The sequence below is a fragment of the Osmerus mordax genome, chromosome 16 (genome assembly GCF_038355195.1).
Source record: "Osmerus mordax isolate fOsmMor3 chromosome 16, fOsmMor3.pri, whole genome shotgun sequence".
Classification (NCBI taxonomy): domain Eukaryota; kingdom Metazoa; phylum Chordata; class Actinopteri; order Osmeriformes; family Osmeridae; genus Osmerus; species Osmerus mordax.
The window spans coordinates 6,899,122-6,913,761 of NC_090065.1; the positions used below are offsets into that span (position 1 = coordinate 6,899,122).

The 14,640-nt window shown below is 46.0% G+C and overlaps 3 protein-coding genes across 3 annotated transcripts in view; 2 read left to right on the forward strand and 1 right to left on the reverse strand.

Annotated features, from left to right (window-relative positions):
• LOC136959289 (methyl-CpG-binding domain protein 3-like) overlaps positions 1-14,640 on the forward strand; it is a 165,623-nt gene that overhangs the window by 42,261 nt on the left and 108,722 nt on the right. The window lies entirely within an intron of this gene.
• Positions 905-4,621, forward strand: LOC136959610 (BTB/POZ domain-containing protein 2). The gene is made up of 9 exons (XM_067254007.1): positions 905-1,469; positions 1,555-1,674; positions 1,814-1,970; positions 2,143-2,248; positions 2,377-2,574; positions 2,693-2,885; positions 3,008-3,095; positions 3,420-3,566; positions 3,756-4,621. Exons 1-9 carry the CDS (start codon positions 916-918, stop codon positions 3,915-3,917), a joined length of 1,725 nt encoding a protein of 574 aa, XP_067110108.1. The 5' UTR covers positions 905-915; the 3' UTR covers positions 3,918-4,621.
• On the reverse strand, positions 5,028-10,563 carry LOC136959609 (elongation factor 2b-like). Its single transcript, XM_067254006.1, has 14 exons — positions 10,482-10,563; positions 9,384-9,598; positions 8,983-9,164; positions 8,681-8,892; positions 8,402-8,583; positions 8,190-8,295; positions 7,803-8,055; positions 7,513-7,708; positions 6,958-7,081; positions 6,606-6,848; positions 6,146-6,499; positions 5,837-6,019; positions 5,621-5,753; positions 5,028-5,514 (listed from the first exon to the last, which is right to left on the reverse strand). The coding sequence occupies exons 1-14, from the start codon at positions 10,482-10,484 to the stop codon at positions 5,321-5,323; spliced, it is 2,580 nt and encodes an 859-aa protein (XP_067110107.1). The 5' UTR covers positions 10,485-10,563; the 3' UTR covers positions 5,028-5,320.

Consider the following 14,640-nt stretch of genomic DNA (forward strand, 5'->3'; position numbering starts at 1 on the left):
AAACACAATTTTTGTGTGGCGCTGTGATTTCAGACATGAAGCTACAGCTCTGCTAATATACTACACCCATCTCAAATATCCATGATGTAACCTAGTTCATCTTAGAGAGCTTTATTGCAGGTGTGAATGAAAAAGTCACAACACGCTGAAGTGTTTTTCTTAGAGACTTTCAGTCCAATTGAGGATGATATGGGATTCAGATATAGCCTACCAGCTATGGAGACTTTCATTCTACACCGAGGGCATGAGACAACAAGATCAACACTCATGGGGGCCTACATTTATTATACAATGTAAACTAATCTCTCTTCTCTTTGTTATAATTACATAAAGACATTCAATAAAAGATTTCCTCCCTACATACTGACGGCAGATGGGCACTAAACATATATGGGTCATTTGAAGGATTAGCTGTATGACTAGCCTGGTTTGCATATGCTGTAGCTATGAGCTGCCCATTTCTGACCAAGACGCTGTGAGCTGTGGTCCAGCGCCATGTAAAAAGGACTTCGAAGTCGTACACACACCTCTCACTGGTGCTGTAACGAAGCCTGATGGAATGTGAATTGTGTTACCAAAAAACTGGTTTATAGAAAAACTAAATAGTTATCTAATTGAACCCCCCCCCCCTCCCCCTTGTTTGATGGTGCACATGCTGTGGGCAGACGCAAAATTACACAGAAAATTCTCAATTTATTTTAGCTTTGGTCAGAAATGTGTTTTAACTAGTCAAATACAACAGAATGACATACCATACAACATTATGTAAAAATTGTTACAATGTTAATATTTCTTCATTAGAAAGGCCATACAGACAGGCTGCCTAGTACATTGTTAAATGAAGAGGATGTAGTTATCCAATCCCTGTTTTGTTTATGACTACGTCACGGTTCCGTCCAAGCTGTCAAAATCAAGATGGCTGCTGGGGATAACAGTGGCAGGCCTCCTTGCCTAAATTTCTCCGGATTAGGACCTTTGGGGAATAGTCAGCCCAGCAACAGCGCTTTTTCCATGCCTACCTCCAATAGTGGTCCCGCCGGTCCGGTTGGAGGGGCTCAGGGCACCGCAAGACGTTCCAACCCGCAGTCGGGGCCTGGTGGGGCTGAAAGCAACGGAGTTGCAGCAGGAAATCAGCCTAATACGCAGAACTCTGTTCAGCAAGCATTAGCTCATGGCGTCGCGGCACCCGGGATAGGCGCTGGAGGGACAGCCACCTCCGCGTCGAACATGATCGCTACTGCTGCATCGAATGCTTCTCCCGCAGCCATACCGACTACACACTCGTCACTTTCAGCAGCCCCAGCAGCAGCAGCGGCGGTTTTAGTCTATCGCGAGCCAGTCTACAATTGGCAAGCTACAAAAAGCACAGTGAAGGAGAGATTTGCTTTCCTCTTCAATAACGAGGTGCTTAGTGACGTTCATTTTCTGGTGGGGAAAGGGATGGGGGTGCAGCGAATACCCGCACACAGGTAAGTGTTTTTTATGTAGCACTAGATAATGCTTTATCTGTATAATGCAACCTAGCTGTTACCAACGTGTCTTTTGTTTTGGTAGGTTCGTTCTCGCTGTGGGCAGTGCAGTCTTCGATGCAATGTTTAATGGAGGTATGGCAACCACCTCAACGGAAATAGAGCTTCCTGACGTCGAACCTGCAGCTTTCCTGGCGTTGCTTAAGTAAGATAAATCACAGACGTAGTATAATGTTATTGTCAACAATTGTACTGCACTATGCCTGGCAACAGCCTCTGCTAAATGACTGTAACATGAGACGACGCCTTAAACACGGTACACTAAGCACCACCGTACTCCCTAGGTTCCTGTATTCCGATGAAGTCCAGATAGGGCCTGAGACAGTGATGACCACTCTGTACACAGCTAAGAAGTATGCAGTGCCAGCCTTGGAGGCTCACTGTGTGGAGTTCCTTAAAAAGAACCTGCGAGCAGACAATGCTTTCATGCTGCTTACACAGGTCAGTTAACATTACCGTCCTATTTCAACAGCTCCCTGTTGTCATCGCCACACATTTACAAGGAGCATTGGGGTTTGTAGTCTAAATGAAATTCCTATCGAATTAGGGAATGTGCTTCTCCAATGATCTGATAGGCCTGCATTTGTATGTGGCGTGTTTGTGTGTGTTTCAGGCTCGACTTTTCGATGAACCTCAGCTTGCTAGCTTGTGCCTGGAGAACATAGACAAGAACACAGGAGATGCCCTTGCGGCCGAGGGCTTCACTGACATCGACCTGGGTACCGTGGGGCACTCTGGGTGCTGTAGTTCAATGTCACACACAGCCTTGTCTCCCACCACCACTAACTCTCTTCCCTCTGTCCGTTCCCTCCACCCACCTCCCTCTTTCCTACTCTCCCTCCTTCAGATACGCTGGTGGCAGTGCTGGAGAGAGACACTCTGGGAGTGAGGGAGGTGCGTCTGTTTGGGGCCGCAGTACGCTGGGCAGAGGCAGAGGCCCACAGGCAGCAGCTGCAGCCGACTCCAGAGAACAAGCGCCGAGTCCTGGGCAAGGCCCTGGCTCTCATTCGCTTCCCTCTCATGACTATTGAGGAGTTTGCTGCAGGTATACACACACACACACTCACACACACACACACAGTGATAGAGAGTAGAACATAGGCAAACAGAACCACACGCTGTCTCTCTCATACACACACTAATCGCTCTTCGTCCTACCTCAGGCCCAGCGCAGTCGAGCATCTTGACAGACCGAGAGGTGGTGAGTCTGTTCCTCCACTTCACGGTGAACCCCAAGCCCCGCGTGGAGTTCATCGACCGGCCGCGCTGCTGCCTCCGCGGGAAAGAGTGCAGCATCACTCGCTTTGGCCAGGTGGAGAGCCGCTGGGGGTACAGCGGGACCAGCGACCGCATTAGGTGACAACACACACACGTTACACACACACACACACACTCATGTAAGGTGCTCTGTTTTCATTTAGCATGTCATCTTCACTTACCCTCTCTTCTTCTCCTATCCACCTCCTCCTCTTTCCCAGGTTCTCAGTGAACAGAAGGATATTTGTGGTTGGGTTTGGGTTGTATGGATCCATACATGGACCCACAGACTACCAAGTCAACATCCAGGTATGGTCCCCTAACCTGTGTGGTTCCCAACTCTGGTCCTCAGGGCACCCTGTCCTCCATGTTTTAGATGTTCCCCTGCTCCGACATACCTGATTCAAATGAATCTTCATAAGCAGGCTTCTGCAGAGCTGGATAATGACCCTTTCATTTGAATCAGGTGTGTCGGAGCAGGGAACCATCTAAAACATGCAGGACAGGCTGCCCTTGAGGACCAGGGTTGGGAACCACTGTCCTTACCCGTGTGGAATACACTGGACCCACAGACGGATGAGATGTGTCTGTGTTGATGAAGACATGTCCCCCCCCCCCCCCTCTCTCTGGCAGATCATCCACACAGACAGCAACACGGTCCTGGGGCAGAACGACACAGGCTTCAGCTGTGACGGCTCCGCCAACACCTTCAGAGTCATGTTCAAGGAACCGGTGGAAATCCTACCTAACGTCAACTACACTGCCTGCGCTACGCTCAAGGTACATGGAACCACCCTGACGCTAGGACACCTTGCCTTCACACACAAGTTGCTGGTCTCATGATTAGATATTTTTCAAGATTCATACTAAGGGTAGAAATACCATGTGTGTAATACTGGTTAACTATAAAAATCCTTTTACTCCCTCCCTCCCTCCTTCTCTCTCTCCATCGACCGCCCTCCATCTCAGGGTCCAGACTCTCACTACGGGACGAAGGGCATGCGGAAGGTGACCCACGAGTCGTCCGCCACCGGCACCAAGACCTGCTTCACGTTCTGCTACGCGGCGGGGAACAACAACGGCACCTCGGTGGAGGACGGACAGATCCCAGAGGTCATCTTCTACTCATAAGTCACCTGACCCAAGCACCTCAGAGACAGCCGACAGGACTGCTGCAGCCTGACTGTTCTGCTCTCAAACACCACACACTGCTGTTCTCTATTTAGTACACTGGTGTTCGTCTCGTGTGGACCTCATTCGAAAACCAAGCTTTGGAGTTGTGCACGTCCTGGTGTCATTTGGGAGACTTTCTCAACATGCTTCTGTGTCCCACCAACTGTAAGAGGGAGGGGATTCACACAAATCTGATGAAGAGAATGTATGTGACCGATCAAGGTGTAAAAGAAATGGGGGAGAACTGAAGTCAGGATTCAGACTGAGGGGGAAGCTGATCACTGTTTGTGAAAGGATACGTGGACATGTATTTGACACCAGTTGATAATTCTGCTTTCCAGCTTTTAACAGCATGAGAGGTGTGCAGTCCTGGAGACTGCTGCTTAAGTGTACATTTGATCTTTCAGTCCTTTGATCTGTAAACCAGTGCCGATTTTTATTAGATTGCATTTTGTCTGGTCACTACCACCCTTGACTGACCCAGTTATGTTCAGATTAACATTTAGGATTCACTAATTATCATAGTTTGAACCATTACAGCCTTGACTTCAAATGTAGTGTTAGGAAAAGCCTTTTCCCCTCACAATACAACATTCTTAGGATGGGTAAATTACTGACATTTATTACCATGTGTAGTTTGAATTAAATTAATAAATGCAAAATGGTATGTTAACATGATCTTTTGTCATTTTGTTACGCACAGCATTAATTAACATTGAAAATGAAGAACAGAGACCTGCCCTTTGTGTGCATTACAAATGCATTTGACAAACTTGTCATTGTTAACTGTACATGACAGCTGCCCTTACTGCCAGACGTGTTTCACATGAGAGCCAACATACAACAAATGCAGCTTTTCTTCTGGTGATGCAGTGAGCAACGCAGCTCTGGGTCTTGCATTGTATCTAAATGCAACATTCCCCAAATTTCATTGAAACCATGCACATTTTAATGTAAAAGCCTCCAACAGTATGTTCAGAAGTTGGTGTAGCGGTACCCCCTTCAAATTTACAATAGAAAATGTAAATTTAATGTAAAAAGGTCAAAGAAAATGTCCACCACAAGCTCTAATTTTGGAATCTTTATTGAGTGATACCCCCATGGTCTCCTTCACCGTGTTTCGGTTAGGCAAGCACTACTGTGCTCCGTGTACTGTACAGCTTCAGTGGAGAGGAAAAAATACAAGCATGTGACTCCAAACTTGACAGCCTAGCGTCAACCCTAGGCACTTGGTATATATCTGAAATGATTCCAGGTTTATGTAATAGTCCAATATCATAGTTCCATTGCAAAAATCTATCCAATCATTTCAGAGCAGTGCCTAGGGTGTGATGTGGCTTTATGCCTCTGGGACTTTTGGTTTACAACTTGTCGATGAAGTTGTCCAGAGCGGGGATGCCCTCCTTCAGTCCTTTGCGTTTTCTGGTGTCTACGACAACCTGGAAGGGCTTTGAGCTGGGCTCGCTGGGGTCTCCCTGCAGGATCTGCCAGTGGTCAAACACACACTGGGGGAAGGCCTTGCCACCGGTGTTGCTGCGCAAATCGGCTGTGAAACCTGGAGAAGAGAGGGAGGGTTGGAGATTGAGGCGCACTCGTCAAACCCATCACACTGAGAAAGGAGGCCTTCACACAACATGGTATCAGACAGGCAGGACACTCACCGAAAGACTCATTGACTGGCAAGTAGGCCTTGACTGTGAAGATGGGTGTGCCCATCATATTGGACTCCTCAAACACATGACCTCTTCTCCTGTTCAGCACGCCGTAGATTCCTCCCACAGCATTTTCTGGGCACTGGTCAGACAGAACACAGCAAACGGCTCAGTAACAGGAACTCTACAGCGTGGAATTTCCTGACGCACAGATGGGACACACACCTGGATCTCCACCAGGTAGACTGGCTCCATGAGTCGGGGCTGGGCGGTGAGCTGGCAGGCCAACAGGACTCTGCGGGCGGTGGGAATGATCTGGCCACCACCGCGGTGGATGGCATCTGTGTGCAGCGTCACATCATGGATGTCAAAGCGGACAGCGCGCATGTTCTCCTCACACAGCGCACCCTGCAGGCAGAGAAAGGACATTACACTTTAGACAGAAGCCTGTCGTGATGTCGTGTCTGCGTGTGAACCCATCAGGTCTCAGGCTAGTGGAATGACACGCATTATGACATGACCCTGTAAACCCACCTCCTTGCTGGCCCACTGGAATCCAGCCACAACACTGTCCTTGATCTCATTGAGGTACTGCACTCCCTTGGTCACGTCCATCAGCAGGTTGGGCCCGGTACCATCTGGGCCGAAGCACCAGATCTTCCTGGACTCGGACACGTCCCACTGATACTTGTCAGTGAGGAAACGGGCACGGGCCTTAAACTCCTGGCGAGGAGTGACGTCGCCCTTTTCAATGTCCTCTGCAAGGCCATCAGGGAAGGGGCAGGCCTTCATGAACAGACGATTGTGCTTGTTGGGAGACTTGGACAGGCAAACCTGGTTAGACTCTTCGCTAACAGTCTCTCTGTAGGACACCACTGGGTCAGATTTCTGAAACGGGAGAAAGACAGGTCAGAGGTAAAAAAAGAAAACCCAAATGTCTTCCTGCACCCTTCCACGGCCACCGTCCTCCCATCCCAGTGTTCAGGAGCCTCACCTTCAGTGGGATGCCAGCGTGGTCCTCCTCCAGGTCCTTGAGGCAGATCTCCAAGTGGAGCTCTCCAGCCCCGGCAATGATGTGCTCCCCAGACTCCTCAGTGATGCACTGCACCATGGGGTCAGACTTGGCCAGACGCTTCAGGCCCTCCACCAGCTTGGGCAGGTCGGCAGGGTTCTTGACCTCCACCGCCACCCTCACCACAGGGCTCACGCTGAACTTCATCATCCTCATGTTGTGGGCCTGAAGACCAGAGTTGAACCAACGGTCAATTTTGACAGAAATGATTTGTTTCACATATTGCAAGGAAGTAAAGACTGTGACAATGTTAATTTAAAAAGTGATGTTTTACATGTTCAAACGTAGTAATGGTCCCGGTTTTGACGAGGAACTGGTCCACTCCGACCAGTCCAACAATGTTCCCGCATGGCACATCCTCGATGGGCTCTACGTAACGCCCCATCATCAGGATGGTTCTGTGAGGGTACACAATTACAAACAGATTTAATTACTCGAAGACAACAGATGGGCATTACATTGTCAGCTTAAATTGTCTTTTTTTTTTTTTTTTTTTTTTTTTAACATTCCTAGTAAAAACTAATATTCCTAGTATATCCAGCACCGTCTCAACTGATAACTAAGCATCTATTGAAATGTTACTGCAGTTCAATAATCAAGCTCATCTTCCCTTGATGAAAGGGGATACTAATTCAGATTTAAACATTGTACTTGAATCAAATCAAAAAGACAATTTTGTATATACACCGTAGTCCATGTTTACTCTGCAACTGGGGCAATTAAAAAGCATACGTATTACGTTTGAGCAGCACTCCCAGTTTGAATATTCAAATACGAACTGCCCATTCCGACACAAGACATTGAAATGTGTATGATTATTAATAAACACCTTTGAATGGGTTTGAGGTAGAGGTCTTCCTTCTTGCCAGGAGTGAAGTTTGGACCCATGATGCGCACCTTCAAGCCCGTGGACACAACGCCAGAGAAAACGCGTCCGAAAGCGTAGAAACGGCCCTTGTCAGTGGTGGGCACCATCTTGGAAATGTACATCATCAGAGGAGCCTTGGGATCGCAGTTCTTAATACCTGAGATCAAGAAAGAGAGACATTTCTCACAACTATACTCAAACAGCAGTTACATTAAACAAATAGAGAAATGCACATGTGCAGTCTAACTGACCCATGGCAACCTCGTCATCCTTAGGTCCCTCATAGAGCATGTCACAGCGGTACTTCTGGGCAGTGACGGGGGAAGGCAGGTGGATGGTGATCATCTGAAGCAGGGCCTCCCCGGCCGGCAGCCACTTCCTCATCACGGCCTTCAGCAGGGGCTTGCCCTCCTTGTCCTTGTCTTCAGGGTCAAGCTTGATATCCAGCTTGTCAATCAACTTGGCGGTCTCCTCCTTGTTGAATTTCATGATGGCATCAAACACCTTGAGGGAAAGGAGATATTAACAAGAGAACGCAGGCCAACGGGGTACATGAGAATACACCTTGGTGACTTTTGAAAGGTGCTACTGGCTTTCATCTCCATTAATAAAATCATTTCACTATTAGTTGAACTCACTTTGAAGATTGGGTCGAGGACAAGTTGGGTGAAGGTGCGAGGAAACTTCTTGCCATCAGCGCCAGTTGGTGATTTGCTAAACTTGTTAGCATCAGTGTCGAAAAACCTGAAAAGGGGTCACGTCACTAGTTAAATACCAGCACAACAAAGGATTGATACTCAAAATAAAGAAAATCTTGAACTGAAGGCAAGATTTATGAGTGTGGATTTACCGGTCTCCCCAAAGTTTCTTCATCATGTCCTCAACCTTTTTACTCTTCTCCTCTGCAGTTGGCTTGGTGTCCCCACCCTTGGCAGAGTACTTGGCCACATACATCTCAGCAAACTGCTTGAGTGTGAAGGCCCAGCCATGGAGCCCAGACCCAAAACCAACCGTTCCAATCTTTGGGTCAACCTGTAGATAATGAGCAAAGCGTACAATTAAGGCTTTGTTGCGTTGATAAGCCCCTCTGTGAACATGCGGGGTGGGTCGGCATCTGCTTCCTACGCACCACGATGCAGCCCATGGGCCCCTCCTCTTCCTCGCCGTAGGTGCAGATGATGACGTTGACGTTCTCCACGATGCGCTGGAAGGTCTGGTAGAGGTCCTCGGGCTCCAGCTGCAGCTCCAGCAAGGCGCGGTCCATCTTGTTCATCATCAGGACAGGCTTGATCCTCTCGGCGATGGCTTGGCGCAGCACGGTCTCGGTCTGCACACACACCCCTGAGCAGAGAGAGAGGGAGAGAGGACCGGATAAGACCCCAGACCAAGACAGTCAGAACAGGCTGACGAGGCAGGGGAGAGCGGGCCTACCTGAGACACAGTCGACCACCACTAGGGCTCCGTCGGTAACCCTGAGGGCGGCGGTGACTTCGGAGGAGAAATCCACATGGCCAGGGGAGTCAATCAGGTTGATGAGGAATCCAGAGCCATCTTTGGTTTGCTTGATGAACGCCAAATCATCTTCGCTCAGCTCGTAGTACATGGAGATAGCCCTGCGGTCGACACGTACAGGTGACAAGATTAAGGAGGGAAAAGCTTTTAGTTGAGGTCACACATCCTTGCTTGACCAGTGAGACTGGACTTGTGTCCCTGTTGATCAAGTACACTACTAAAGCAAATCTGCATTGCCAGAGAGCCATGACTTTTTACATACATGACCAGAGCCATGACCTTTTACATACATGACCAGAGAGCCATGAACTTTTACATACGTGGATTTGATGGTGATGCAACGCTCCTGTTCGTCTTTGCGAGTGTCGGTGAAGCGGGTCTCCCCGGCACGAGCACCGGCGATGATGCCAGCCTTTGACACCAGAGAGTCAGTCAATGTGGACTTCCCATGGTCCACGTGAGCGATCACGGACATGTTCCTGATGTTGGACTTTTTGTCCATGATGTCACGGATTTGGTCTACTGTGAAGTTCACCTGAGGGGAAAAGGCATCATAGTTGATCAGTTATTAATAATGGCCTACATCACCTTGGTAACAAAGGCAGAGCTCGAATGGTGAAAGCTGAGGCATGTACACGGGGCATTGCGTTTTGGTTTGAAACAATTGTTTTAATACTTTATTTTTATAAATACAGAGAAACGTGAATTGCAGACTAAAGGGAACCAATTGCGATTCAAAGCTGATTAGTCACTTCTTGGCAGCAGACCAGTGCAACTAGCTAGAATTTTTATCACATGCCGGAACACGTCATCAAGTTGAGAACGCGTTCTTCCAACTATGCTGACAAGCCACTGCAGAACGACAGTAAAGCCGGTTGACAGTCTAGGACAAATCTGTGTAGCCGGTGAAGTGCCATTTCCGCCATTTATATAAAATTATACGTAATGTTTTGACAATCAACCATATCGCTTTTTGAGTCACCACTCAATGGCAACGCTAAAACCACAACAAGCATACCATCTGAACATTTAACACCTGATTGTTTGCTCAGCACTAGGCGGGTCCCGGTGCGGTGCGCTACGTACAATACATTAGCCTATCATGAAGGGGATTATTAATATTTAAACTTCGTTTAGAAATATCTAACATACCTACACACTGAACATTTTTACAAAATTTCAAAAACATTTTAAAAATTCGAACGCCCAGGATGGTGGCAGAAACTGAGCTACGCAGTTTTCCAGGCATTGTCATGCAGTTTTGTATAGAAGCATCCATTTTGGAAATGCCAGGTCGCTATTTAAGACCAATAAGTCTCAACCAGATACATATGAAACGTTAAATAATTGAATTAACCATCAGATAAAACTGCCTCCAGTCTATTTAAGCATAATAATACGTATTATTTCTGACTTACCATTCTGACTGATGGTTATAGATCCGTTAGACGAAGAACTCCGACACGGATACACACTGCCTTCCACGACAACGGATAGGCAGGAAAGAAGGAGTTGTGACATCCGATTCTATTTCACTTGGTTTACGTTCTCATGGCGTCAGCAGAAAGCGACGCCCCTTTTGTCATGGCACAGACAATTGTCCTCTAGAGGGCACTGTTACACCATACATTTTACAAACTGGCCTTCAAAGTGTTGTTCCCTCAACACACGCACACACATCTCCACAATTCAGTGAATGACCAGCACACAAATAAACCACACCACTTCCTGCATGCGTGTGTGTATAATAATTATAACGTTTCTTTTTATTCTTCTTCTTCTTCAAAAGGACCCCATGTCAGAATGCTGTTCATCAAAATCAAAATCTGAAACAGCTTTATTCTCCAATTAAGTTTGCACCAATAAGGATATTACTAAGGCAGGAAGGTGCATTTTTTTCGTAGAAAATATAAAAAGTAGAAAATTAACAACAGTATCTAAACTATTCTAGCAGACAATGTAAACAAATTAATATAAAATAAGAGTTCAATGAGGTTGGTGCAAAAATGTTGCAATGTGCAGTAAAATGACAGTTGGATTTTATGAGAGTGCTGGTGACAGTTCAGAGTTCTTGGCCTTATTGAAGAGGCCAGTTGCAGACGGAAAGAAACTGTTCTTGTGGGGTGAGGTTTAGGTCCTGATGGACCACAGCCTCCTGCCGGAGGGGAGTGGCTGGAACAGTCTGTGTCCAGGGTGGGAGGAGTCGGCCACAATATTTCTTGCTCGCCTCAGGGACCTATAGATGTGCAGGTCCTCAAGAGATTGCAGATTGAAGCCGATCGCCTTCTCAGCAGTGCGGATGATACGCTGCAGTCTGCTCTTGTTCTTGGCAGTGGCCGCAAGATGGTGATGGAGGAGGTGAAGATAGACTCAATGATGGCTGTGTAGAAGTGCACCATCATTGTCTTTGGCAGATTGAACTTCTTCATCTGTTGTAGGAAGTACATCCTCTGTTGTGCTTTCTTGGTGAAGGAGCTGATGTTCAACTGTTCCTGTCGGAGAGGAAGTCAGTGATCCACCTGCAGGTGGAGTCAGGTACGTTCAGCTGGGAGAGCTTGTCCTGCCCAGCAGAGCTGAAGTCCACATACAGGATCCTGGCGTTGGATTCCGGGGAGTCCAGGTGCTGGAGGGTGAAGTTGAGGGCCATGTTAACGGTGTCGTCTGCAGACCTGTCAGCTCTGCAGGCAAACTGCAGGAGGTCCTCTCCTGGTCATCAGCTGGAGCTCAGCATTCTACTCAATTATTTGTCAGCAGCTTATCAGTCAGATGAATGGGCATGGCCTCAACATCTCCCTCTGCAACTGGGTTCTGGAGTTTTGAACTGGGAGACCACAGTAGGTCCAGGTTGGCAACAACATTTCCTGCACCACCAGGTGCTCCTCAGGGCTGCATGCTCAGCCCACTGCTGTTTACAACGTTGATCCTTCGCTGCACTGTTAAGTCCAGCTCCAACCACATTGTCAAGTTTGCTGAAGGCACAACCATGGTGAGCCTCATCAGCAACAATGACGAAACACCATATAAATAGGAGGTGGCCCAACTGACTTAATGATGTGTTGCCAACAACCTGACCTTGAACATGAGGAAAACATGTTGAACTTCAGAAAATCCTGCATTGATCACTTCTAGTTGACTGTAGACAGTGCAGTCGTGGAGAGATTCAGCTACATTAAGTTCCTGGGGGTGCACTTTGTGTATGACCTCGCGTGGACCACCAACACCACATCATTAGTCTATAGGACCCACACAGCTGGAAAGACTATTGGTGTTCCCCTCCCCTCCATCCCACTTGCCTTTCACAAGACAACGGCAAAACCTCCAGCATCGTGAAGGACCCCTCCCACCCTTCCCAAAGTCTCTTCCAGCTTCTGAAGTCATGCACATGGTTCCAAAGCATCCAGGCCCGCTCTGCCAGACTTCTTAACTTATCTTCTGCTTTCTCTCCACTGTGAGGACTCTAAACCCCCAGTGAACAAACTGAGATCCCCCACAAACATCGTCAATCTATAGTATTGTGGATGTGTGTGTCCCAGGATCTTATTATTCAGTGGTCTATTACATTTTATTATCTTATTTGTTTTACAATGCAGCACAGTGGGCCTGTGAGGCATTTCATCACACTATATGTCTGTATTGTACTGCTTATGGTGAAATGACAAATGAAAGCGAACTTGAAGTGAAATCAGTTTGTTTGACCTATGTTAGTGAGTACACAGACCTCACAGATAAGCCCAGCACTCATGTTGGTTTATGATGGCTCAATAAAGTTGTGTGCCTTGAATCATACTTTGTATACATTGATCATAAGGGTAAGAGGGTGCATCTGAGTGCTTCTCAATAGTTTCAAGTGGCAGCTCCTCCTTGGTGCTGTCATCCTGGTTCGTCTCAGTGTATTTGCACTTTGTAACATTTAAGGCTCATGCAAACATTGCAAACACTCATGTCCCGTGCATGCAAGGTGGGGCAGGATTCTCAGTAAGTGCTGTTTACTGGTTAGGTCATATTTGCATTATGTGCACTTTGGAGCTCTCCAATCCACAGATAGAACAGCAATAAAGATAACAGATAAACTTGCCAACAAGTAGTACAAATACAGATCAACCTGTGTCCTCTACCATAGATACGTGCATTTTAATGGCAAGAGAGAAGGGGGGGGATGAATAGGCCTGCTGATGAATTAAGGAGTGGAATCTTGTACATCTTGTAATTACAGTCCTTACACACACAAACTGACAATTAAACATCATCGCTTTAAGAACATTTGATACAACAATGGTTTGTTTCTGGAATTCACAATGATTTAATTAGCTATGATTATCTGTGACGCTAGACAGACCTTTGTAGTTCTAATCTCAAAAGCGATTGATTTAGTCAGAAGGATTCAGATTGAAGAAATCAGTCATGGAGAACTTTGCCCATGGTTATGGGCTCCCCATTTAGTCAAAGCAGCAATTAATGTCCTAATTAAAATGTCTGATTCGACTTTACAGAATTTATATCAGAGATAGGCTGCTCCTAGTGACTTTATATGCGTTCTTCTTGTTTTTTCTTTTTGAGTTGCCAGCATGATGGCTTCCAAGGATGATAATCACAGTGAATCAATATGGAAATCCTCCAACTTCCCTGACTTGACAAAGGTTTTTGTTCTTTGTTATTGACTGTGTAGGAAAAAAGCGAAAAGCATACATTTTTGGGGGACCACTTGATAAGTCTTTCTTTCAACAAATCCTATTCTTAGATCTTATTTTGGCTACAATGGACAACAAAAATCTATTCAGTATTTATTTACTATAATTGTGATAGTCTACCATTCACAGCTTGATTTCACACCCTACCACATCCATAGTAGATTTATGTGATATTCTTTAGCCGCAATTTACCAAGAATGAATGTCTTTGTCTGCTCCCAGAAAATTGTCAATTTGGATCACAGAAATGTCAAGTAAGATAATGGGAAATTGACCATGAATACTTGAAAGATATGAATGCCCTCATCCAAAATCATCACTGGTAATACACTCTCTCAACAAAAATATTACTCTTATATTAGTGTGTTTTCCACTTCCTTTTGAAAATATTACATAATCCATTACATAATCAAATATACAATACTTTATGACTGTTATTGTGCTTAGACACACATTATCAGAAACCCTTAAATACTGAGATACTAGCTATGATAAGAACTGCAATCAAGTAGCTGTTCTGATAAACTTGATCACAACAAAGGTATTAAGGCAGAACTCCTCATTAAATCTTTTATTGCATCCAGCATGTAAACTTTATTTTACACAAATAATGTCTGGATAACATTTTATAATGGAACAAAGCATCCAGTAAGAGAGCACACAAAACGTTTAAATGAATAGAATTCTATTGAGCTCATTAAGTTCCATATGAAAGTTATTACAGATGATATCCAGGTTGAAAAAATTACCCACTGGAAATGTAACATAGTTTATATATTTCACATAATCCTTTTACAATCAAACTCTGGACAAAGAGATGGAACATGGAAATGTGAAGGCAATCTGCAAGATAAACAAGAAATAAAATTAGACAATGTGAGACAAAGAGA